This window comes from Thamnophis elegans, chromosome 11, assembly GCF_009769535.1.
Source record: "Thamnophis elegans isolate rThaEle1 chromosome 11, rThaEle1.pri, whole genome shotgun sequence".
NCBI classification, from domain to species: Eukaryota; Metazoa; Chordata; class Lepidosauria; order Squamata; family Colubridae; genus Thamnophis; species Thamnophis elegans.
Genome location: NC_045551.1, coordinates 37,783,683 through 37,811,243, shown reverse-complemented (window position 1 = coordinate 37,811,243; position 27,561 = coordinate 37,783,683). Strand labels below are relative to the sequence as shown.

The window sequence follows — 27,561 nt, the reverse complement described above, 5'->3', positions numbered from 1 at the left end:
GTATAACTTGCTTCTTTAAAAGTTACAAGTTATTAACATATAGATGAGCAATTTGAACAATTTTGAACAGGAAGCTTCATGAAAAATTGTCTCTCAAGTTGGAAGTGGGTCATTTGATGATCTTTAAAGTGCTGCACATTAAATGTTTCAATACATTTTATTTATTCCCAGGATCACTGTGAGTCGTGTGACATATACATTCAATATTATTTATTTGTTTATTTATTATTTTCAGGCCTCTAAAACCCATTCTGTATTTTGTTGAATATTATTATGAGATCAATGTGGTTAGTATCGTTGCCTAATTGAATTGTAAAATATAGTGACAGAAGTAATAAATGGATTTGAGTTTTCTAAATATATTCACAAGAATGTATACTCCATGAAATGTACATGGAATGAAATGTTATGCTATTATATTCTGGAGAACATTAGATCAATATTTCTCATGGCATCCTGCTGGGGAATTCTGGGAGTTGAAGTCCACATATAAAGTTGCTAAGGTTGAGAAAACTGATTTAGGTAATGGGGATTTTTCTTGATTCCCACTTCTTGGACAAGTGGATCCTTTGAAACCTAATGCATTGCTATCCAGTTATATGGATATTATATGAACTTATGGCTACAGACTGAATTGTAGCTGTAGGATCTGAACACACTAAATGACATATTTCACATAAAATACAAACCTAGGTCAATTACTAGGACTGCTTTATGTTGGTTTTTTAGATGTGACTTCAGTTGTGGTGAGATTTTCACAGAATAGAAAGGAAAAGAGATTTTTAAAAAAACTGTAAATTTTCTTTTATATTCCTTTCTTGAAAAAAGAACAAGAGAAAGAGCTAACCAGTTCTTTAGCATATTAGCTCATTCAGCCAATTTTAAAGGTAAAATTAGCCAACTGATTAAATATTGTTTAAAAAATCAGAACAGAATTATCCAGACTTTATACAAATAGTGGATTCCAGATGATCACTCTTCTATCTTCAAAGATGATTTTGAGCCAGGAGCTTACCTTTCTTGTTTGGTCACATCAGTTTCAGATTGTGAAGATTTATTTTTTGTTTTAATACATTATGAACTCGGACTTTGTAGTTTTCAAATTCAGAGGTTACAGCAGAATGTTCTTCCTGCAATAGACATGTGATAAAATGAAACTAACTACGGTTAGTCCTTAATCTATGATCACTTGTTCAGTAACTATTCAAAGCTGTGATGTTGCTGAACAAATGATGGCTATGGAGATTTTTTTTTTTTGGTATTTATTACACATTTATAGGCCGCCCTTTTCCCTGAGGGGACTCAGGGCGGCTTACAATCAAAAAGATTGTAAGATCTGCCCATACCAGCAATTCCAAGATCACCTGATCATTATCTGGCCGCTTGGCAATTGGATCCTACTTATGACTGGCTGCAGCACTCTGATTACCAACCAGAAAGTCAATGGGAAAGTCAGCTAGAAAGATTGCCAGCATCTCTGAGTTGGCACTCCTCCCTCCCCCAAACACACTCTACCTGACTCCCATTGGCTCCCCATATACCCTGCCTGATGTGAATGGCCCCTCTCACACACCCGCTGACATCCTTGTTGATCTTCACTGTGCCCCTCATGCATCCCCCTTGCATCCTCCCTGATCCTGAGCTCTGTCCATACTCCTTGACTCACTGCTTTATGATTATACCATTTAGTAACAGAAATTCCAGTTCCAATGGCCATAAGTAAATAACTACCATACTTTCTATATAAATAGTTAAGTAACCACTTATTCACTAAGGACAAGTTAATATTTTTTCTTTCTCCACCTTCATAATATAAACTGTTTGAACGTAATGAATATATTCCTAATTTTATTGGAATAGCAAAAAAAAAAAAAATTCTTTCAAACAAATACCAATGTTATTTCACACCCTCCCCCTACACCATAAATGATAGAATAAGTACAATGTTATTTGTAACCAAAGTATACCCAGATGCTTCACAGGACAATTACTATGGAAGCTAGCACAACAATTTTAGAAGTTCTGATTTTAAGATGACACATCAAGACATAAACCAGTCCCTTTCTAAAGCTACATCCATCAAAAACCTAGCTATAATTACATTGTGAGTCATTCAATTTTGCAAAAGCACACAAGATTGGAAATTGCACATTGCTCACAAGAGCACTATGCTATAAATAGAATATCTATCTTTTAGCCTAGTGCATCCACAGATTATTCAAACTGGTCTCCCATAGTACAAATATTTTAGCATATTTTCCATCTGCTTTCCAAAACAGTCTTTGGTAAATAGAGTCTACACTTGTCCAACTACTAATATCAAGTACAAAGTAGGTACTGAAAATGTAAATTGTTTCTTTTTAAAACCAGTCCCCACAAAAGGTGACCATTCAAAAGGCATTTTTATGGTGAATATTTATAAGCCACCTTTTAATACTCTCTTGTGAATCAAACCTTGGTAATTTCTGCTAAAAACATACACACATAGGTTTTTTTATAGCTTCATACTTCATTTAAGTGCCTTACAATCAAATGAAAGTCACTCCATGTGTATGCAGCCTTTGGAGAAGAGTTATGATATGTAGGAAAATATACTAAATGCCTATAACAGTAGATGTAAGAGATAAATAGTGCATCAATCAGCCTAGTTGTGACAGGTTCAGATGATGAATAATATTTCTTAAAGAAAACAATCTATCATGCTGACCATGTTTGAACTCTTCTACTGCCTTTTAATATACACATCTCAAAGCTGCCCTCGTGGCATCTATTACATGGAAATCAATGGTGGGTTCCTACCACTACCAGTTCAGCCGAACCAGTAGTAGCTTGGTGGCCTGGGTTGCTGGAACCGGCAGTGACCCAGTCCTGCCATTCCCCTGAACCAGTTTTCTTTTGCTTCTACGCATGTGCAATTTTAGTTGTACTGTGCATGCGCACGGTGCATCCCTGAGCGTGCTGCATCCCTGAGCGAACCAGCAGTAGCGGCTGCCGGAATCCACCCCTGATGGGAATCTATTTCTGAGGTCTTTAATACCAAGTGCCTAAATACTATGAATGGTCCAAATGACAGAATGCAAACTGTGAACAACTAATGTCAGTCCCACCTGGTAGGCCAGACTGGAAAATCTACAAGGAGGCCACAACTACTTTTACTGAGATTGCCTATACAAGTTGTCCACGACTTATGACCATAATTGAGCCCCAAATTTCTGTTGTCAAATGAAATATTTATTAACTGAATTTGCCCCATATTATCAGCAACTGAAATAGTGGTTAAGTGATTCACCACAATTGTTAAGTTAGTAACATGTTAAGTGAATCTGATTTTCCCATTGACTTTGCTTATGTGAAGATTGCAAAAGGTGATCATGTGAACCCAGGACATTGCAACCGTCATAAATGAGTCAGTGGCCAGGTGGCCAATTTTTGATCATGTGACCATGGGAATGCTGCAATGGTCATAAGTGTGAAAAATGGTCCTAAGTCACTTTTTTTTTTGCTGCCATTGTTAACTTTGAATGGTCACTAAATCAACTGTTGCTAAGTCAAGGGTCGCCTGTATTAACAGAACCTCTGTGCTGTGCCTCCTCCCTCACCAGTGAATCTGCACAAGCAGCTTCTGAATGTGATGCAAATGCTCTGGACTTACTGCTTTCAGCCCTGTTTGTCTAAATAACAGCACATCTCCCTTAAGTTCTCCTGTCCCTTACTGTCTAAGCTGTCTACTGAATTGTTCGCTGAGGAATTGTTAAGATGCAACCGGACTAAGTTGGCTTGAAATACCTTTGCTGCATTACATTCTTCTTGGAGGGCAGCTACTTTCTGCTGGTAAGTACTCAAAACTCGCTGATGCTGCTCTAGTGAAGTCCGCAGATGTTCCTGAATTTTGTGTCTTTCGCAAGTTAGTTCAGACAGCTGAATCTGCAAAGATACATTTATTTCAGTACAAGGATTCTCTTTACTTTGATTTTAAGGCTAATAGTAAACTGAGTCTATATTTACTGTTTTCAATTGTAGGCTAATTTATTAATATATTTATATTTATATACTGTGCATTTCAGGAAAAGTGTCTTATGACATATTGCTGTGGCAAAAGGAGTTTAATCAAACAAAACTTAAGATTAGCAAAGTCATGAAGTGCTTCCTCCAAGTAAGCAAATTAAATTAACAGAGGAATGACCGAGAGGCCACTTTTGCTATATAGCACAGGAAAAATTCCCAAATGTAGAACTTGACATGTACATCACGAAGGGATGTGAAAATGGCGGCTGCTGCTTTTTACATACATAAAATGGAGGCTTTCATATTGATGCACGTACAAAATTGCAGCAGTTGTATTCTACATACATGCAGCCCAAGATTCAAAATGTGCAAAAACGGGAATGCAAAAGGAATTCCTGTGTAATTCAGGAACTGCCTCATGCATCCAGGACCAGTTCAGGGATCCTCTGTGAAAGGCCTACTGCTCCTTATATTTGGGGAAAATCCTCTCTAGCCAAATGTGGGGAAATTGCCCTGAATACCTGAGTTCCAGTTCCCAGAATGAAAATAAATTTTATAGCCATTGCAATATCCACAGCATCACTGGTGATGAAACAAACATACAGTATTCACACAGTTCAAATTTATTCAATGAATTGAAAGAGGAGTGGAAGTTATAATACACACATCCCAAGCAGACATTGTAAGCAATATCGATATGGATATAATACTCTTTTTTTACTAGTCTGAAAGTGGAGGGGGTGGTGGAAGGATCTTGCCTTATAATCTTCCATTTGTTGCTGATTGGCTTCTAGTTCTCCCTTGAGAGATGCCTGAAATCTTAAAAGTTCATTTTCCTGGAATAGAAAAAATATTCATAATAACACCATGAAAACATTAGTATACTGTTGTCAGAAGGCAGGAAAGCTGAATTAATAGTGGAAAACATAAACTTACTGCTTGTTTTGAGTCTGCCAACTCTTTTTTTGTTTTTACCAGTAATTGCTTGAGTTTGTCATTCTTTTCCTCGTACTCCTGTACAGAGTTCTGTAAGGATTCTAAGGAACAAAGTAATCCTTGTTGCTGACTTGTTTAGAAAAACAGCTGAAATTTAATTAAACACGATTTTCCTACTTAGTTTATGCAAATTCTACTTGCATAATAAAGCTTCTCTTTTATTGAAAAAAAATTCTTGTACTTCTTTTACTTTTTTTTTACTTTTGCCTTTATTTGTATGCCGCCCTTTTCCCTAAGGGGACTTTAGTTTATAACAGCAAGTCACATCATTGGACAAAAGTTTGCACAAAAATTCAATGATCTGTTTTTAACTCTAACAACATAGTTGTTGGAGTAAAGCTTGTTTAATAAGCATTTAACTGATTAGACAATATTAACCATAGCAACAATATTAATTCTGGGAACATATATTCCTGTCTGTTAACAGGCTACTGAGTTTCACTGTATTAAAATATGCTAGTTTTATAGCACATTACTTTGAATCAGAATTCAAAGCCTTCTTGAACTGATATATATATCCTTTTATAGACAGAAAGGGAAGCTTAAATTCTAAGAAGCTGCTTACTGATTTCTTCCTCTAGAATTTCTTTCTTCTGGTTTTGTATTTTAATTTCTTGCTCGAGATCTTCAATTCTGCTACTTTTGTTGGCAATGTTTTGATTAAGTTCTTTTACAAAACGCTCATAATCAGCTATTTCCATATCCATCAATGTACTTTTGTGAGCATCCTGTATATCAAAACATTCAGCATCATGTAAAATTAAAACATGTTATTCCTTGTCTGTAAGTCATTAGCTATTTCTCTCATATTCTAAATTAATGTTATTATTCAAATAAAAGTTAGGATTCTGAAACTATCAAAACCAAACGTCAAAAGATGATAAATATTTAACTAAAAGTATGACAAGCAAATAAGAAAACTACTCATCAACCTTCTTTGCCAATTCTAGCTCTTCCAAAGCTTTCTGAAGATGCTTCTTTTCTTTCTGTAGTAATGTCTGAAATTCTTCCACTTCTCTGACAGAGTTAGCATGGTCCTGCAAAAATAGTTTGTGCTCTAAATTCAAATAATCAAAGTAATTGTTTTATTTTCTGCTTTTATAATTGTACTGCTTACCTTCATTTTTTGTTCTTTTAGAAGCTTCTCAGCTTCAAGTTCCTTATCCACTTTCGCTTTGGCTTTCTGGATTTCTAGCAGTTGGGTTTCTAACAGCTTGACATTAGTCTGAAGAGTCTCAACACGAGTCAAGAGGTCTTCATTTGCAGAATGCCACTGTTCTTGCTAAAATAAAGAAGTAATACAATTTTGATGGCAAATCATTATTCCATTCTGTATATGGGAACTTTTAACAAGCTATCATTTAAACATTTGCACTGCCTGAAGCAAGAGCTAAGTTTGCTACTAATTTTCTATTAAGAGCTGAGAAAGCGTAAAGCCAACATTGTGTACATCAGAGCAAAAAGTGTGTAAAGGGCTTCTCCCCCCGCTCCCTCCCTCCTGTTGTTCTGTCAAAAAAACTGCCTGCCTGATGATGAAAGATGAAAAATATTAAATAAATTGTTGGCAGAACAGAAAATTCTCTTTAAAAAAGAAAACTCAGAACATTCAAGAGCAGCACCTCAGTAAGCTTTCCACAGATATTTGGCTACTCACTAGTGACAATAGAAAGCTGGACTAAAAAATCAGAAGTCTATTGTCAAAGGCATTGCTTTTACAATGGAGCCTTAAACAGCAGTCTGTTTTCCCAATTTCTCTCTCCATTTCTTCCACTTAGTTTTATCCTCTGCTTTGCAAATACAAGTAACAAATTATTTATTACATACGTTACTAAATAAATACCTGCTGAACTGAATTCTCCAACTGTTTGGTCAGGTCATCAATCTGACGTTCAAAATTACGAGCTCGAGTCTTTTGAAAATCCAGTTGTTCTGCTTGCTTGTCATATTCTAATAAAAGATTCTTGGGAAGCACATGTAATTTGAAACATTGTTGGAACAGATATAGGCCCATAGTGCATTACACATGTACAAGGGAGATGCATCGTTTTCTTTACCCCATCAGTACGTTAGACAAATTGACTTTTTACCCCAATGGAAATAAGTCTACATTTTATTTTCTGTAATCTTGTGTGAAAGCTATATTGCTGGAACACTAGCATGCTTCATAGAAAAACACTGTATTTATTTTGTACAATGGCAATAAAGGCTATACTATACACCAGCTTCAGCATCATATGTATTTCTAAAAATGCCTCCAATTGTATAGCTTCCTCTTTAACATTACTTCAGAATGGAAAATTGTTGCTCAATGACTTCTGGGTTCAGAAGAAAGTGGGAAAAGATAGCATTTGAGGAAATATCTATGTTTTTTACCTGATGAATGGATGTTTGGTATGTGATTGTATCACACCAGGACAGCTTTTTGGCGAGAAAACTTTTAACATGTTCTCAAAATTCTACTTCCACATACTGGACCAAAAGAGTTGCCTGTTACTGAAATACACCTGGTAAAGACGAAGATGCTTTACCTTATAGCTCTCAGCTCCCTGAATGATGTCTGCCATTGAAGAAGAGAGTTGCTCTTTTTCTGATTTTATTAATTCCAGCTCTTCTCTAAGTGACTGTACCTACAGGCAGAAAAAAAAAGTTAATCACGGTGGCAAAGATGATCTGAATGGAAAGATATATTTTTCACTGATCCATTTTTCTTTTAAATATCCCACAGCACTTCTGCAGTCTTTCAAAGACTCTCAAATTCTACAGGAGCATTTTTATAGCTTAGGGAGAACCCAAGACACAGGCATGTTCTATTCAATGAAGATATTTGGCCCATTAAATTCTGATTCTCACTCAAAGTTTTACAAATATAATCTGTACAATTGCCAACAAGTCTCCAAAGTAATGCATCTAGCTCTTTCAACATGAAAATATTCAAGTGGAAAATCTATTAACAAAGTTTGTGTGTATATGTATGTATGTGTATGTACACACACACACACACACACACGTTTCCTAGAAAATAACACTCCATCTTACATATTTGGGGACTCCAAAATAAGCACCAGGGCTTATTTTCAGATAATCATGATTTCAGGGTGATCAGCCTGGCTGATTCCCTGTCCAAGCATCAGACACAGAGACAGAGGCATGGGGAGGTAGGTGATCTGGGCGTGCCGTGGGCTGCAGGAAAGCCAAGAGATGCAAAGACAAGCCTCCTGTAGCTGCCTGCTCACTCTGATCCACCAACTCTTAGCTTTCCCGCAGCCCTGTTTTATTTTATGTAGGCAATGCTGCGATATGAATGAAGGCGAATATATGTGTCCCAGAAGAATGTTGCAGGATCCAATCTGGGTCGATCACTGGGACCAGTGGTTTTGTCTTCCAGGCTTTCGGACTCAGAGCATGCTAGAGAAAAGTTCCCTGAAGATGGGCTCAAATACAAGTCCAAAAGACAAAACCGCTGGTTCCGGTGACCATCCTAGATTGAACACAGTGATATTTTCAATAACGTCTATTGGGCTTGAAACAGCATCAAAGTATTTTGAATGCTTTTTATGTGCCACCTACCTTATTAGAGCCTTTGACTGTAACAAAGATTTGATTTTAATTAAATCAAAATGTTTGAAATAAATAGAAAGCAAGTGATTGATTATTTTAGAACTTAAAAAAGAACAATTCTAGAGTTGTCCTTAATATGTATTTACTAAGCCAGTTCAAAAAGTGATAAAATATGCTTCCAACAAATTGTACTGAATATGTAGACTACTGTTACTGTGTGCTCACTGCAAAATCAAGTGTAAACTTGCCACCAAATCCACATGCATAAATGTATGCAAATTAAGAAACAAAAGAGTTTTTAGTGGACAAAGTAACTAAAACCAGATGTTCATATCATTTACCTTCAATGAAATAAGATAAAAACAGGCCTTAGAAACTTTATATGGTGCCAGAATGACATTTATTTATTTGATTGATTGATTTCTATACCCACCCATCTCAACAAATGATTTTGGGTGACAACACAATTCAGAAAATATATTACAATTAAAATTATTAACGTTACTTTTAACATATTGTAATTACATTACCAATGTATTTACAATGTAAATGTAATTTGCAGTGTAATGTAAATTGCATTACCAACACTTCAACTGAATGATAGTGTAGGTTTCCTTTGACAACTTACCTCTTTCCTGCTAGAATCCAGTTCTTTCCTCAATTTCACAGCAACAGCTTTAATTTTATTTGTTTTTTCTTCCTTCTCTTTCAGCTGTTGTTCCAAATTTACTAAAGCAAACCAAATTAATATTTTAAAATGTAAAAGCAAAAATCTTCCTATAGTCAATAACTGTATTAAAAGTATTCATTTCATTATTTGTATTGCCACTTGAATTGTATGCTGTATTTAGTCACCATCTCAAAGGACTTCAGTTTGAAATGGTCTAAGATTTGACAATTAGCAGCATCAATTCAACAACAAATAATGCACATCTAATATATTAAATGTGTGGTAAAAATGTTCATAGTCATCAAATTGAAATAAATTAAGTGATCACTTGCTACTTCACCTCAATCTCTTAAATGCCAAATCACAAAATTATATATTTTTAAAGAAAAATTTAATGTTCAATATTTGCCTGAAAGCCTGCTATTTAAATTATCCTCTGCATGAGCTTTGTCTATTAAGTATATTTACTCTCAAGAGCATTATTCTAAAACTATAATCGGTAATTTAAGGCACATGCATAGGATCTGGCTTCGCAGAGACTGCTAGGGTATTACTCAATATAACAAACTATAGAAAAGCATTTACCCTATTTTTCGGAGTATAAGACGAACCGGAGTATAAGAGGCAACAAGGTTGTGAAGAGGCAAATAAAAAAAGTTTTTGCACTCTGCAAACCTCCCCAAAACAGCCAGTTTTTCACGAAAATGGGCCTGTTCCTCCCCCTCCCCGCAAGGCATGAATAGCCTTTAAGGGGCTTGCAGAGTGCTCCTGAGGGGGGGGGGAGACAAAAACAGGCAAAGAACAGCCATTTTTTTGCGAAAATGGGCCCGTTTTTCATTTTAAAAAAGGGGCATGGTTTTTTTCCCGCTCATTTCTGCCCTTCCCAGCCCCCAGGAGCTCTCTAAAAGCTTCCTAGAGGCTCTACACGTCCATTTTGGTGAAGGAAGCAGGGTTTCGGGACGCAAAAAAATGCTGTATTCAGTGTATAAGATGCACCCAGATTTTCAGCCTCTTTTTTGAGAGAAAAAGGTGCATCTTATACTCTGAAAAATACGGTAATAATTTATGTACAAACTTTTTTGAAAAATAAAAGAAAACAAAGATATGAAAAGAAAGCAAACAAAATGTATACAAATTACCTATTTTCTCTGTTTCTAATAATTGCTGATCGCGATCAGCAGAAGACTTCTCCACAGACTCCTGCATTATAAACAAAAATAAGTAAGATGGGCATTTCAGCAGATGATTCCCTTTGCTTGGTGAAGGAAACAAGTTCTAGAGACAGAACATTGTATCATAATCTTAACATAAAATTATCAGACTGGTCAATTTTTTGTTTTTATACAATAAAAAAACCCAGCAGGATGATTTACAGGTAGAACCGGAGTACCAACTTACAGCAGGTTGTTTAGTGACTGTTTAAAGAGACTGAAAAAAGTGACCTGTGACCGTTTTTCACACTTACAACCATTGCACTATGGACACACAATCAAAATTCAGAACTTGGCAACTCACTCATAAATATGACGATTGCAATTTCCCAGGGTCATGCAATCACTTTTTGCATCTTCTGACAAGCAAAATCAATGGGGAAGCTAGATTTATTAACAACTCTGTTACTAATTTAACAGCTGCAGTGATTTGCTTAACAACTATAGCAAGAAAGATCGTAACATTGGATAAAATTCAGTTAACAAACTTTTCATTTAGCAACATAAATTGTTGGTTTAATTATGGTCATAAGTCAAGGACTACCTTTACTTGGCATGTAAGTCTTCTATGTAAATGGTAGAAATTACGATTTGGGCATTATTAAATTACAAAAAACATAAAGCATGATGACATGTTTGCAGGTAATCCTAATTTAGCAACTTCCTTGATTAGTGACATTTCACAATGTACAAGTGTTAAAAAATTAACTCTGCAACCACCTCTGTTGGTCTGTAAAGCAAAAGAAAGCTGAAGTAAGATCATAAGAAGGGTTGCAGTTTCATTTAGTGGCCATTTTGCTTAATGACCACATTGCCAGCTTCACTTGTAGTCAACAAACAAGTACAAACTGTATTTTGGATCAGCCAATGACAAAGAAATCTTTAAATTTATTAACTTTCAAACTTGAAATCCATCTCTGAAAACTAAGGAGAAAAAGGGATCTTTTGAATTGATGTAAGACAAGGGTTAATCTTTTATCGTTCAAAATGCCATTATTTTTATTTTTTTAAAAAACCCTTCTCTGACTCCTGAAAGAAAATTAAGTAAAATGCTACCCCTTACCCAATTTTGATCAAAAAATCATTTTGAATTTGATAATGTACACATATACCTACAAATATGCTCGTTTTGGGATTAAAACAATCTTGTTTGCTAAAATGAAAAGAAACCATTGAAAGTTCAAACAAAGTACATTTTTGTACTTATTCTCTTATAAATATGAGCAGTAGAGAGAAATTTGTTTGCATATACTTCCCCAAAGCTTTCCAACTTAAGTCTTGGGGTCTAAAGATGTCAATAATAGAACCTAAATATTTCAATAATAAAAGCCTAACCTTTAGCAAAGAAAGTTCAGCTTGCACATTTTTCAGTTCAGTCTCCTTTTGCTCCAAAATTAAGATTAGATTTTTCTGTTCTTTTTCCGATTTTTCTTCCTGCTCTTTCATTTTGTTTTCTTGATTTGCATGTTGTTCAGAAATATTTTCTATATGAACTAGAAGATCTTGGTTCTCCTTGCTGATTTTCTCACTGGTATGTTTCAACTCTTGGATGTCAAGCTGAAGTACTTCTTTTTCTGAGAAAGCTCCTTCTAATTCCTCCTTTAAGAGACATTTTTCTTTTTCATAATCATCCAATAGAGATCTTAATTCTGAGCAACGAGCTTCATTTTCATCCTGGACTCTCTGCAATTCCTGCCGCAGATTAATATTTTCATCTTTCTGAGAGATCAGAGTCTGTTCGTCTTGCTTCATTTTTGCCAAACATTCATTTGCAGCCTGCAATGTGCCAATAATATCTTCTTCTTTGTTTTCATCTGGGTATTTGGAGCCCATCTTTTCATGGAGACTTTGCAGCTGACTAACAACAAGAGATTTAAAGGCCTTTTCTTCCTCAAGTACTTTAATCAAACGGCTTTTTTCTTCACAGGCCATATGTAGTTTCACTTCTAAGCTCTCTGCTTTATCTTTGGATAGATTCCAGTCTCCTTTTTCAGATGACAAGCGGTCAAGCTCCTGCCTTGCTTGATCTTGTTCTTCCTTCAATTTGTTGTTCTCACTTTTAAGAGCCTCTATTTCAGATAATAGCCCTGTTCTACTTTGCTCCATGGCATCCATTTGTTGTTCAAATTTAATCAGCTTCTCCTGGTTTGTTTCTTTTTCTCCAGAAACGCCTTCCAGTCTCTCCCCTAACTCTTCTGCCTGTTCCTTTAATTGACGGTTGCATATGCTAAGAGCTTCAACTTCTTGCTGAAGTTCCATTACCGTCTCTTGTTGTGTTTTGCATTTTTTCTGCAGGTTTTCTATTTCCTCAGCTGAATCTTGCATTTTGTCCTGGAAGCTACTATTCTGTGAGGAAAGTTCATTTTCTTTCTCTTCCATTTGTTTTAGGTCAGACTCCTTTTGATGAAGACAGCAAAGCAGTTGCTCATTCTCTGCTTGAAGTGTCCCTATTTTATGCCCGAGCTCTTCCACCTCCTTTTTTTGGGAGGAGAAATGTTCTACTTGTTGACGGAGAGAACTAACCTCTTCTCGGAGGACATCTCTTTCATTGAAAGCAGCTCGGAGCTTTTTCTGTAATTCATCAACATCAGAAGCCTGCTGTTGCTTCATACATTCAAATTCTCGGCTTATCTTCCCAGCTGATTCCCCCAATTCAGTCTGCAAAGTTACCAGTGTTTCCCGCAAGTTCTCATAACTAGCGATGGCTTCTTCTTTCTCCTCTATATGCCTCTGACATTGTTCTTCGAGGTCCTGTATTTTAATATTAAGTGACTGGGTTTTTTTCTCTGCGCTTGATGTTATAGCTTGATTCAGTTCACATATTTCTTTTTTGTGTGTTTCTACTAAACCCTCAATTTTGAGGCTATTCTCTTTTATGTGTTTTTCGTATAGTTCTTTTGCCGACTGGAGCTCTGATTTCAGTTTTTCTATTACACAACAATGATCTTCTTTAGAAAGTTGCAGTTCATTAATTTTGAATTCCAAATCTTCCTTTTCATGAAAATACTCATCTTTTATATGTTGGACTTCCAATTCCAGTTTCATTTTAACATTGTTCATATAAGTTAATTCATCCCTTAATATACTGTGCCGAGATTCCAATTCTTTGAAAGCTTGATCCATATGCCCAGTCTTTTCTATTACTTCTGGTTCTGTTTCAGCATTTCTAGTCTCATTTTGATTTTCATCATCCTTAGTCGAGGTCTGCCTTATGCATTCCAATTCCTGCTCATATTTCTCCTTACAAGCATGCAATTCAACCTGCATCTCTTTCTCTTTTACCTCGTATTGCTCTATCAAGTCCAGCTTTAGCTTATCTACTTTAATTTGCTCCTCCTCACATAATTTAGCAGAGGCTTCAAGTTTTTGCAGTAGCTCTGATAGCTCATCTTGGTGAGAGGTTTTCAGTTTGTCTAGCTCTTCACCTAACTCATCAATTCTGTTTTGATGCTGTCTAGAATTACTTTCAATAGTACTTTTTAGTTTGGTAATTTCCTCCTCTTTAGATGCATTGGAAAATTCTATCTGTTTCTTTAGATTCAAGATCTGCTCTTCGTAAGTGATCTTTGTCTGCTGGACTTCTTCCTGTAGTCTTCTAATTTCATCATGCTCATTAGTATGGAAGTTAAGCTGTTCTGTGAGCTGTTCTTGTTTTTTCAGTTCTATATGCAGCTCCTTTTGCAATGTGGCTACAGTTTCATTAAATTTGGACTGTGCAATTAATCCTTCATTTTTAAGGCTTTCAATTTCTTTCTGGTGAGAGGTATTCAATTGGGCAAACTTCTTCTGCCATATTTCTTCCTGAGCAACAGCAGCCTAATTAAAAAAAAAAAAATCAAATATGTGATGAAGCATCAGGTCTATTTTATAGAACTAACAATCAAACATTTAGTAGATTTTACAAGAAATATACATGTGCAATCTGCAGAGGTACTATTATTGTTCTATATCTTTATCTCAACTTAGAGCCGGGATGGCAAAACTATGGCACGCATGCCGCAGGTGGCATGTGGAGCCATTTGTCAGGGCATGCGAGGCGTTGCCCTGTCAGCTGGCCAGCGCGTGCAAACAGCCTCCCCTGCTCCCCTGGAGGCTCTCCGGAGGTTTCAGGAGCTTCCCTGAAGCCTCCGGAGCACAAAAAACCCGGCCCTATGGGCAAACTGTAAGTTCAGGAATGGACTTGCGGTTTGCTCGTAGGACCGGTTTAAGCCCTCCGGAGCCTTCGGGGCCTTCCCTAAAACTGGCCCTACAAGTGACTTCCGGTTTGCTCTAGGGTCCTTTTTTGTCCTCCGGAGTCGTCTTCAGGGAAGCCTCCGGAAGGCCCCTGAAGGCTCCGGAGGAATAAAACTGGCCCTACGAGCAAACGGAAGTCTGTTCCCGAATTTCCGGTTTGCCCATAGGGGCTGGTTTTTTGTGCTCTGGAGGCTTCATGGAAGCTCCTGAAGCCTCCGGATGGTCACTGGGTCTCTAAAGCCTCTGGAGCCTGGGGTGAGTGAAAAAAACATGCAAACAATGGGGGTTCACACCTGTCATGTGCCCATGCGTGCTGCAGGGTTTCGCTCATTGCATTGGAGGTGTGACATGCCCGCGCACAACCTGCGTTCCCCTGCTTTTGCCATCACCGACTTAGAGCAATAATTTTTCTGATAAGGGGAAAATGTACATTTCATTTAGCAAGACAGGATTTCTAAATACAACAGAATATACTATATAGTCCGTAAATAATATAAACTTAATTGATTTAGTTCCTTTCCAATTTATTCCATTTGTAAAACTGAACGGGAAATTTATATAGCAATAAACTTTATGTCTGATGATAAACTTGTGTCAGAGAAATGAGTATCAGATTAAATCCTAAATGTACTTTCATATACTTTTTCCAAAACAGAGAGATCAGAGAACAGTAAAATGTTTAGCAATGTAGAAGAATAATGCAAATTTAGAATAAAAATTTAGAACTTCTATATTTTTATAGTATCTGAATGCCTCATATGTAGAGTATAACATTTTCACTCAACATATATATGTGCATTAGTGTTTAGTTTTGCTTTTCTCTGTCATTAAAATATTTTTTATCACATTAAGATTTGCAAATCTTACAATGGCACACTGTTGACCCACATTTCAGGACTGGAATAATGTAGTTTCCCAATCGTAACATTAAGATGTGGACTGTGACTCCCAGAATTTCCTGGCCATCAGGATAGTGGCTGGCTGGGAAATCTGGGAGTTGAGGTCCACACATCTTAAGTTGCCAAGATTGAGAAACACTGTCCTATACACAGATTTCAATGAACATTACACGCTTGTGTGGTTCATTCCTAGCATTTGTACTTGCCTGTTTGCAAGAGAAAATTGGGCAGTTCATATTAACCAGAATTAGAAGCCAAAAAGCTTAAATGAAAGGATTTTCTGTGACTCAAATTCTATTTAATAAACTATGTTTTAATGTCAACAATTATCAAATCTTCTTATGGAATACCTCTGCTTCTTGCTGTTTTTTCACATGGTCTTTTTTCAGAGCTACACACTGCTGCTGGGCTTCTGCTTTTTCCAAAAGAACCATATTCAGTTTCTCTGTAAGTGCCTAGTTTTGAGAAGAGAGAAAAAAATTGTAATTATCTTTCAAAAGCAGAGATACATTAACTTTATTAAAAACACACACGCACACAAACACAGCATTTTCTCTTAAGTTCTCTTTTTTCTTTGCCAGAGACTATACTAGAACCACTCTCCTGGAGTTATTGCTTGCTTTGGCATAACACCCCAAAGTCTGAGGGGTTGGGAAGGAAGTTATTCATCATGTGTTCTCTTATGTGAAAGTTATTCAGAAATATTTGTTTCCATGTTAATTATATCAATGATCTTTCAGTGAAATTCACCTGTATACATTCTTCACAGATAAATGACATCTTAACAGGGGAAGGAAAATAATCCGGTCATTACCATTAAAATGAAAAAAATTAACAAAAACACGATACATATCCTACAGTCAATTTTGGTTATAGAAGGTATTCATCATTAATCCCAAAATATAGAGTAAACTTCGTTTATCAATAAACATCAGACCTACTCTATCATATTAGAGGACAGAGGTGACAAAAGAAAGGGATGATAAAAATACTTACATTTTTATGATTAGCCCTATTAGAAGACTATGATTAGAAGGTTTCACTTGTGTTTTTCAATTAGTGCAATTTTTAATCCTATTTGAGCCTTACATTGCAGTCCATGTGAGCCAAGCAAACCATGGTTAATTAAACCATGTTTTAGTAAACCTTTTTCATTTTAGAGTTTGAATGTAAAACTGAACTGAGGTTAAAAGAAAATGGAAAAGAGCTCTTTGTAGCTACAATGAGGAGGGGAGAGTGAGCCTAGGTTTCTGCATATAGTATTATAATACTATGATTATAATATAGTATTTCATCCAAAAGTTGCCATTATGTCTTAAAGTAGGTAAAACCTTCTTATGAGTTGTATGGTGAGTTGAATAATTAAAGCTAACAATTCCTTTCACTATTTGAATTTTAGCTTAAAAAATAATGACATTTTTATACCAGACATAAACAGTATTCAATTCTAAGAACACAGAAGAAGCTAAAAAACAATCCATATTAAGTGAAATTAAGTTATTCACAATCAACCAGCAGTCTGTATTTTATTTTATCTCTAGGTAAATGATGCAAAAGACATAAAGAGCAATGTGAGCTACATAACTCAAGCCATTATCATTCCCACTGGACCAAACAATGAATTTCTTGGGAATTAAACATTATTGCACCATATGTTATGCATTATTATGGATTCATACCTGAATAATATCATCAGTTCCTCCAGCCACAGATGTTGTTTTTAGTTTCTCAATTTCTTTTTCTAATTCTAGAGAAAATTATTATTTGAGTATGAATCAGTATCTTGTTATATTTATATCTTATTTTTACACAATAACAAAATATAATCTATATAACCTACAGAGTTCAGCATTATTAACAGCAACATGTCTAATCAGGAAGCTTCATATCATGGATGCTAATGCAAGTTATGGGCGGGAGGTGGGGGGGAAGAGAGAATATAGAGGAAGGATTTGCTAAATTTCTCCAGAGTAGCCTGCCATATGGCTTTTAAATAAATTTAAATATGTTTCTGTAAAAATACCTGCACATCTGGATTTCACTTTCTGTAAAAGCATCATTTGCTTCTTTGAAAATTTGATAAGATCTTCTCTTGTTAATGTGTCCAGCTGTAAAATCCATAAACGCAAATTAAAATGGATGCATATTCAAATTTCATTTAAACATACAGATAATCATACAGAACATATTTGGTTCTGCTCTTCAACCGATATATTACTACAGATGGCTGTTGACTTCAGGACTCATAAGAAAACATTGTAATGTATGATGTACTCTTTTGGTTTAATATCATTGTAAAACACATTTAGTTCCAATAGACCTACAAAATGAGATCAACCGTTCAGAACAATAATACTTAAAGCACTTACGTCTTCCAAAATTACAATAGACCTCCATATTCCTCCATGATATATTTCAAAATATTACTTTGGCTAATTAAATAAAGCAAGATATCTTGAAGAGCTACATTAATACTTTTCTTCGGGTCCAGTAGAATAAAACCTTCAGCTTCCAAGTCATTACTAAACTACAACAGACAATATTGAGGGGTACTAAATGTTTCAATAACAAAATTCTTGATCCAGAAAAGAAACCCTGTGAGAGTTTTGATCTTACAGACTGAAGAATAATATACCGTTTCCCTGAAAATAAGAACTCTGAGGATAATAAGACCAATCAGCCTTCTTAGCGCATACACTAAAATAAGCCCTCCCCGAAAATATTGCAACACAGCAGCAGCCATGAAGTGACCACGCTCGCCACCTCCTGCACCTCAAAAATAATAAGACCTCCCTGAAAATAAAGCCAAGTGCTTATTTCAGGAGTCAAAATAAAATAAGACCCTGTCTAATTTTCAGGGAAACACGGTACCTGGATAATTGGACAACACTGATTTCCAACTGAAATTTCTGCAGTTTATTATGTTGGTTAAGATTAAGATATAGTTAAGGACTTAGTAAATTAAACTATCCTCAGATATTTAAAATTCTTTGATTTGCTAACCCAATTACACATAGAAGGAAGCTTAAAAAGAATATCTGAACATTGCAAAAGCTATATTTTATTTTAAACAGATTATTGCATGAAAGACCAATTAAAAAAATAGCATTTTAATTACTTTTCCTGGTATGATTGGAAGATGTTTCCGCTAAAAACTATATCCATTATTTCTTGCCAAATAAAAAATAGATAAACTTAATGGCAATGGTTCTGTATTTATATTTAAAACAAAGTTAATATTTATATTTGAAAATGAACCAATTTATTAAACCACTTGGAGTATCTCATTCTGGTCACCACTGTTAAAAAATCACAGTGATAAATCAGAGGAGATTCAGGGGATTACTACCAAGATAGTGGGGGCTTGTTTATATAATAAAGCCACGTAATGTTCAAAGAATCTGGGTATGTTCAATTTACAGAAGAAATAACTAATAGATGATAGCAGTTTTAATGAAGGTTTTTATGAAGGCTTGTCATATAGAAAAGAGAGAAAATTTATTATTGATTGCCACAGAGGTCAGGACCAACTAGTTAAAACTACAAGGGAGCAGGTTGTGATTAGACATCAGAACAAATTTCCAGACTGTGATAAACTATTAGGCAGTGAAATAGTCTCTGATATGAAATGATAAATTCTCCTTTATTAGAGGTTTTTAAGCAGAGGCTGAATAGTCACCCACTGAATCCAGAGTGGGGTGGTAGTAGCAATCTAGATCAATGTTCCTCATTTTCAGCAACTTTGAATTGACTTTAACTATCAGCCTTCTCCAGCCAGCAGATTGAAATCCATATATTTTAAAGTTAGTGAAGTTGAGAAACGTTCATCCAGATGACCCTGATAGCGACTTCCAATTCTGATTATAAAGGTGTCAGAAAAGTTTATAGAAATATACCTTTGACTTCCCTGATGTGGCTGAAGGAGGAGAAGCTGCCATTTCTTGTTCATTATCTTGTAGCTAAGCAGAAATAAAGTTTTATATTGAAAAAAGCATGAAATATCAGAGTTTTATATTATCATATCGATCACTTTTCCCCCCCAAAAAAGCAGTTTACAAAAAGAAATAGCATTTAAATAATTCCATTACTAAACCAGTTAAAAGAATAACTAACATTTTAAAATTACAGAAAGGAATCTTAGCAATTCTACATTATATTTACCCAAAAATATTCAGTGGTACTTGTTAAATGTTACATAATACTTTTAAAAATTTGACTAGGAAGAGGTGAATGCAGGATCTGTTTGTTATTTATTAAATTAGGTGTGTCTTTTTCTTGCTGTTGCAAGATTTCTGCTTTAATGACAGAAGGGAAGGGGCGTTGTGGGCCAGTCTGATACAGTGATTGGGCCATCAGCTAAATATCAGGAGGCTAGAATTCTATTTCTACCTTATACAAAAATATTGGATTACTTTAATCTAGTCATTCTCTCTCAGCAAAACCACTTTTAAAAATGTTACCAAAAAAACTGTAGGGACTCCATCAGGTCATCAGGAATTAAGACTAAGTTGAAGGCACAAGTTTCTTTTCATGGGAAAGCATTAGACCTATTTGCAGCCTTGCACTCTCAGAAAAAGGTAGACTTTTAAATGATACACAAGCATGTGCTGCTTTTATCCTGTAACATATTGCAAAGCACCTTTCCCACATCTTATCAAAAGCACTGCGAAGTCCTACTCTACATAGTTTACCCTGGGAAGAAAAAATTGCAAAATGTATATACTAAAGTTCAGTTAGAAAACCAATCACCTTCTATGGATTTGGTAAAAAAAAACTGTATTTGGATGCTGTGAGAAACAAAAGTGTATTACAATACAGAACATTATACCTCATCTACTTCTCTTCTCTTCTTTCTCTGGGATAGCTATGAGGAGAAAATATGCTTTTTTCTTCTGTTGTTTTAAATTACCAACAACAAATTCTGTTGCTTCATAACCCACAATTTGAATAGGCCATAGTTAACGTTAACCAGAGTTGTCACACATAGATGATATGGTAAGTTAATAAAAAAAAATTGGGCAAGGGAATATGAAACTTTTTTTCAACTATGACAAATTGTAAAGGGGAACACACTAAACTAATTCCTGTCATGATATGCTATGATATACTATAGTGCCCACGTATTTGATATTTGAACACCATAGCATCTCATTGTAAAAGCTCTGAATTACTTATATTAACATTACAACACTGAAAAATAAAAGCGAAATCTTAAATTATCTTACAGAATAAAAACATCAGTCTCTCAGCACCACCTTCTGGTAAAAAATCTGTAGCTCAAGACAATAATTTTTACTAATAAACCAACATATTTCTGGAATGTATTGCTTGTAGGTGTGGCAAGGAAAGTTTAGTTCAACTTTCTCCCTTATGACATTTAGAATTATTTTTCCCTGTATTTTTGTCAAAAGATGAAATACTGTTTTGTAGATCATTTAATACAGTGGTCCCCAACCTTTTTATCGCTGCGGACCAGTCAGCCTTTGATATTTTTACCGTGGCCCGCTGAGCGCGCGCAGGGGTGGGGGGGCATCTCTTCCCTGGAGCCTTTGCGCACGGCCCAGGAGCTACCATTATAACTTTCAGGCAGGCCTTCCATAAAAATAACATAGAGGTTAGTCTTTCTTCATCTTTTTTATGTCTATTAAATTTTAATAATTAAAACACTATCAGGATCTAAAGCAGGGGTGTCAAACTCGATATCATTGAGGACCATATCAGGATTGTGTTTGACCCTGTGGGGCTGGGTTGGGCGTGGTCAATTTGACATCACTCGTGTTGTGGCCCGAGTGCTCTGGTTCTCCAGGAAGAAGACGGACACCCCGAACGCCATCACCGCCAAGAGCTGCAATTTAGGCGGCAACATAATCCGGAGCAGCCCCATCGGCAGCTGCAGCAGCAGCAGCAGCAGCCGCCGTCACCGCCACCTCCCTGGTCCCACACGTCCGCCCGGAGATCACGACATGACGCGGGGCACTGACAGGGGAGGCCGGGTTGGTGGTGGTGGTGGTGGTGGTTCGGGGAACAGCCTCTGCGGGAGACAAAAACGGCGGCCGCAGACGAGCCAGGGGAAAGCCCGGCGCCGGCGAGAGCTCGCGGGGAAGAGGGGGGGAGGAAACAACCACCTGGGCTTCTCACATTCCTCGCAGCGAAACCTCGCGACGGCACACCCCCACCAACCGCCTCTGAGAGAGGCTCAGTCCGGTGGCCACACTCCGCACACCGTCCCAGGCACGCGCCCGGCCACCCCAGCCACCAATTTGCGTGCGCTGCTCAGCAACTGAACGCCCGGCCTTAATTCACGCCCCTTTAGCTTACCTCCCCTACCTCGCCGACCAGCCAGAATACTGATTGGACGACGTTGTCCCGTAGGCCTAGCGACTTTCCCTTAGGCCCCCGGCCGCTGCGCGGCCCGGTGCCAGGTACTCCACGGCCCGGCACCGGTCCGCGGACCGGGGGTTGGGGACCACTGATTTAATACAAATAAATCAGGAGTTATCATGACCAAATCTGATGACATCCAATTTTTAAAAATTGGTCTTGTTTCAATGCAATACACTGACACACAAAAGCTTAGAACATAAACTTATTGCAAAGACAGTTAACAAACTGTTGTAAGTACATAGAAAATTATATTCAGCATTCAGAGCACATTATAACGTCTCAAACTTTTTTGGGATGTGTGTGTGTCCTGATTAGCCTTTAAATAAGCCACCACACTGCTTCGCTTAGTGGCGTGATGGAGGAAGAGTCCAGACATTACCATATTTACTTGAATGAATGTTCTGTACTACTAGCTTTCCTTTCCACAAGATTAAAAGTGAAAGATAATTGCAAGGTGCTAAAATAGAATAATAGAGTTGGAAGGGACCTTGGAGGTCTTCTAGTCAGGAAACCCTATAGCATTTCAGACAAATTGTTGTCAAATCTCTTCTTAAAAACTTCCAGTGTTGGGGCATTCACAACTTCTGGAGGCAAGTTGTTCCACTGATTGTTTTGTCAGGAAATTTCTCCTTAGTTCTAAGTTGCTTCTCTCCTTGATTAGTTTCCATCCATTGCTTCTTGTTCTACCCTGCTGTTTGATTATACTACCTGGAGTTCATTATTTGTCAAAATCAGAGAGGGCTTATAGTACATTACACTAAACCAGTTTACTGAACAAACCACAACAAGTTCATAAGACATGAAGCCAAAATCGAACAACAGACCGTGCCCACATTTCAAAAACTTGTTGTTTTCTACTGTAAATCTGAAGGAAGTGAGAAAACCCAACATGTAAGCAACTTAAGTAAAGTTTTGGTTGCAGCCAAGAGAGTCCTTTATTGCTTCCTTCTTAAGCACCGCGCCTTCCTTGACTTCAGTCTGAACCAGGAAAGTTTCACTTGTTGGGACTGCCAGGTTGCTGCTAAAGTCATAGGTAGGCAAGACCAAAGGCGATTCGGCACCATCCGCAACACGCACACATACACACAAAATCTCGGGTTGTGGCAAATAGGACCCATTCCAGGCTGCTTAAAAGAATTTTAGCCTCTCGGTAAATCACTTTGGCGGTGTTTCAAGACGACTTGTGAAAAGCGGATAGAGACCACGGGTTCGGCTCGGTCCAGAATAGACTATCCAGCCATTCCGAGCACCACTCAACGGCATTTTTTTTATCGTCCCCACACCCAGGAAAACGCCCCCACCCCGGTCACTAACGGCGGGGGCGGAGGCCTTTTTACAGCCGGAGGGAAAGCGAACCGAGAAAAGCCAACCCTCGTGGGTCGCAGGCCAGCGAAACCGGGCAGGCTCAGCTCCTCGGCGGCGCCTCCCGCCCTCTCCCCACTCCCCGTCGCCGGTTACCTCCATGGCAGCGCTGATTCCGGCTGAGTTGGGGGAAGCGGAGGTCGCCTCCACGCCAGCCCTTGAGCCGCTTCCGCCTTCGTCACCGTTCGTCCGCGCGTCCTCCGCTGACGTCAGCGAAACCGCCGCGAGCGCCACCCAAGCGGAGTTCGATCGAGGGCCGGAAACGTCCAAACGGCCGCTAGATGGTAGCAGGGAGTGTTCTGCGAGCGCTCTGTGGCCCCCTAGCGGTCGGCTGATTCTTGCCGCGCGGATCTACTGTTATAATTTTAAGCGCTTGCTTAAAAGTTTCGAATTTTAGGGCCTCGAATTGCCATGGCAACGGACAGACTTCCTTACCTGTTTCTAGTCTCGCTCTGTGTGTGTACAGTAGGCGTTGCCTTCGACTGCCTTCTCTGGCATCTCCATAGTTAGAGATGGTTCTGCTGCATAAAATAAATGTTTTCATATTTCCCTTAAATACTTTGCAGCACTTGGCTTCAATTTATAACTTCCTTGGAAGCAGCAGGGGGCAGCACTTAACCCACTTTGACAGAGGGTGAAAAGCTAAGCAGGCTTGACCCTAGTTAATAATTGGATGGAAGAATAGCAGAGCTCCCAGTGCAGTTGATTAGATTGGAAAGATTAAAAAAACATTTTGGAAGGAAGCCAACAAAAGCAGGATATCAGGAAAATTGCATACTGCGTAGATGGAACCTTTAGGTTGCAGAGTTACCATGAAGACTTAATTTATATTTAGCCTTTGAGACTTGAATATAAATAAGTTACAAACTTGAACATTGTGGATCTTATACTATACTCCCAGCTGAGTGTGCAAGTTGTCACTACAATGAAACCAAATGAAATGTATGTTGCTATACAAAGATATAAGCTAACATGTTTATCCACATGCTCTGCCAAACTAAAATGCAATGGGGAAAATAACTGAGGTCAGGCGAAGGCAATTGAATTATCAAGTGGGCTAATTTTCTCCCCTGTAAGATTTTTGAAAAAGAAAAGGAGAGGTAATCTATTTCCTATTAAATTCCCGTTCTAAGCATACCTACTCTGAAGTCATTTGTATTGATTTTAGACAATGATTGCATGCAAAATAGAAAACTCTTGTTCCTTTCCATTAATGATTATTATTTTATTTGCAAAAGTATGCCAAAATTTATTTTCCTTCAGTAACCACAGGTTAGTCATAATATGGCCAAATTTTGTCTCCTCCTACATCCTACATAAAACATCCTTGCTAAAGGATAGAGTGCTTTAGATGAAGGTCTATTTGCAACTATCTTCTAGTAAACATGGATTTTACAAGGTTCAGGGCAAGAATGTTTTCAGTTTTGTAATCCTCCCATATTTCTGTGCTCCGTTTCATCCTTTTTGTTTAAAAATGAAATATGTCAAAGAAAATAACATCTGTTTGATTGGTAGCACTAAAAGTGGCCTAGAAACACCTATATAGCCTGAGAGAGTTAACAAGAGATACATATTTTTATTGCCTGATTATCAAGTGCTACATACAAGAATTGCTACTAATGTAAAACAAATAAAAAGTATTTTTAAAGTATGTTGAAGTCTTATTGGTACTTTTTATGCAGTTCAACAATATAAACCAGAAGATTAATATACTAGAAACAGCTGCTGCATATCACTTTCTGAACAATTTCATATCTGAAAGTTGGAGTGATTACATTCATATTGGACAGATGTATTTTAAAAGGAATGATTTTAAAAAAGTGAACCATGGAAGTCCAAAAAAACCCCCACCATGAGTAAAGATATGAAGGCTTCATTTAAATGCTTCAAAGTTAGCGATAGACTTTTCTGGCCAAAGTTTAAGAAACGTTTTTATTGCAGGGAAGTTTTGAAAGATATGGAACAGTAATAACATGAAGGATTGATATTCCAAGATGGTGATTGTAATAAATAAATCAATAATCAATACATTTATTAATTAAACATTAATTAATTAATTAAGCTATGCATATGACTGTATAATTACATATCCTATCAAGAATCATGTAAGGACAATATACAGCATTTGGCAGAACATAGATATAGTGAGTTTACTTGAAAATCCTTGTGCACAGACCAAGTTGTCTATGGTTCTGAAAACAACAAAAAAGCTAGGAAAAGCTGTAACCCCCAAAAGTCCTCAAGTCTACACCTGAGACCTGATGTTTTAAGACCTGATGATGTAATCTGCATTACAATGTCATACCACAAATGATACAAATTATATAACTGGCATTAATTTGTGCAATGGTGTTATTATAGTATAGATGTTATTAAGAGCCAAGGTGGCGCAGTGGTTAAATGCAGCACTGCAGGCTACTGCTAGATCAGCAGGTCAGCGGTTGAAATCTCACCGGCTCAGGGTTGACTCAGCCTTCCATCCTTCCGAGGTGGGTAAAATGAGGACCCAGATTGTTGGGGGCAATATGCTGACTCTCTGTAAACCGCTTAGAGAGGCCTGAAAGGCCTATGAAGCGGTATATAAGTCTACTGCTATTGCTATTGCTATTGCTATTGCTTTCTTTCAGGCCCCAAATGCTCAAATGATCCCGAATGTTCCAGAAAACATAATCAAATAGAAATTGCCACGTGTCTATGGAGATTCTCAGTCATCCAGGCCATGGTTGTCCCAAAGGAACTGAAGAAGCTTCTTGGATAAGAAGCAAAACATCTTCAAAGAAAAACCAGAAAGTCCAGTTGCCTCTTGAAAAAGCACCTTGGGGAGAAGTTGCCATAGTGTATTGTCAGATCCTCATGGGACAAACCTACATATGCTTGCTTACAAGTTTCTAACAGATGCAATATTTATTATGCACTTTTATTATTTGTATAAATAACTCAGGAATGAATGTTTCTTAGTAAGCTACGAATGCAAATTTAGTAAATCGAAAGTTTTTAGCTGCTTGCCAATGATGTAGCTTATATGCTCAGAAGAAGCCAAAACTCACCCATGCGCTCCAACTAATTTGGCATCACACTGAAAGCAATTATAGAAATATACCTCCTAGGAGTGGCCAAGCTTTCAACCAGCTATGCCAATTTTATTTAAACACATTAAAGCTTCTGATGACTAAAAGTAAGCCCAGTCAATGGGAATGCTTCAGCTTTATACTAACTTTGCTATCTGAGAAAAGCAGGTTGAACAATAACAGTTACCATTAATAATATTTTAAAACAGTTTTTAAACCAGGACAGGGCAAGGAGGATGAGAAGGGAGATTGATGTGTGCATTGATGCAAATTGCTTTCTGGGCTTGTCTCTAAGATGTGCACATCAATGTATGAACATCCTCCTAGTGTTCAGTTACCATGACTGTATTGTGTTCAGCTAAGAGAGGACTAGTAAGACAGACTGAGATGACCAACGCAGAAAGAATATCTGAATGCATTTCATGATGAGTTCCTTTCAATGCAGCATCTCATAAGAAAATAGTTACTTGCCTATTATGTTTCAGTTCCACAAGCAATAAAGGATGGAAAAACAATTAACATAATGTGAGAGACCTCTCATGTCTGGGCATGTAGACTGGCTAGTGTTTTGTCTGGTATCAAATCTACTCTAAATAAAATAGGTGCGTGTTTCCAGAGAGCCTGAAAAGATATGTATGTGTGTCCAAAAAAAAAGTCAAGATGGCAATTGCCATGGCACAACTGAAGCTCTGCTCCTTTTTATGAGCATTGTGTACATAATGCATGTGAAAAAACTCTGGGCTGAGGCTTTGATTGTGGGGTTATGGTACCATCTTGACTATACCATACTCACTGAGTCCCCTACTGGTTTCTTCCCCAACTTATTAATTTACACCTTTTCTCCCAAAAGGATGGAGGAACCAACTGGACAGGAAGATGTGTTTTCAATTTCTTGGTGAAGGCATGGTTTCAGCTTTATCCAGGCCTATGAACAAATCACATTTTATTCAAAAACATCCTTTAGCTTCTTTAATGTTGTTTTGTGAAGCTCTGAACCAGACTTCCCAAACCTCATGTACATTGCAAATGTGTTGCTACAGGTTGTCCTACATTGAAATTGCACTGATATTTATGCCCTTCCCATGTCTTTGCAGCAACTATAAATATTGCTTTCTATTTCCATCTAACCTTGGAACATCCAAGCTCATTTTATCTGTTGGGTCAATTTGTTCAGC

General features: G+C 37.2%; 1 protein-coding gene across 1 annotated transcript in view; it reads right to left on the bottom strand.

Annotated features, from left to right (window-relative positions):
* The window catches only part of GCC2 (GRIP and coiled-coil domain containing 2), a 32,650-nt gene extending 9,078 nt beyond the window's left edge, over positions 1-23,572 (bottom strand). The window contains 18 exon segments of the mRNA XM_032226215.1: positions 1,016-1,064; positions 1,067-1,130; positions 3,787-3,924; positions 4,764-4,841; positions 4,942-5,042; positions 5,567-5,729; positions 5,934-6,038; positions 6,119-6,283; positions 6,842-6,961; positions 7,530-7,628; positions 9,188-9,288; positions 10,369-10,429; positions 11,776-14,256; positions 15,923-16,027; positions 17,252-17,319; positions 17,596-17,680; positions 19,469-19,531; positions 23,415-23,572. Coding sequence (XP_032082106.1) covers positions 1,016-1,064; positions 1,067-1,130; positions 3,787-3,924; positions 4,764-4,841; positions 4,942-5,042; positions 5,567-5,729; positions 5,934-6,038; positions 6,119-6,283; positions 6,842-6,961; positions 7,530-7,628; positions 9,188-9,288; positions 10,369-10,429; positions 11,776-14,256; positions 15,923-16,027; positions 17,252-17,319; positions 17,596-17,680; positions 19,469-19,531; positions 23,415-23,420 — 4,052 coding nt within the window. The 5' untranslated portion in view covers positions 23,421-23,572.
* Positions 23,573-27,561: the final 3,989 nt, after the last annotated feature.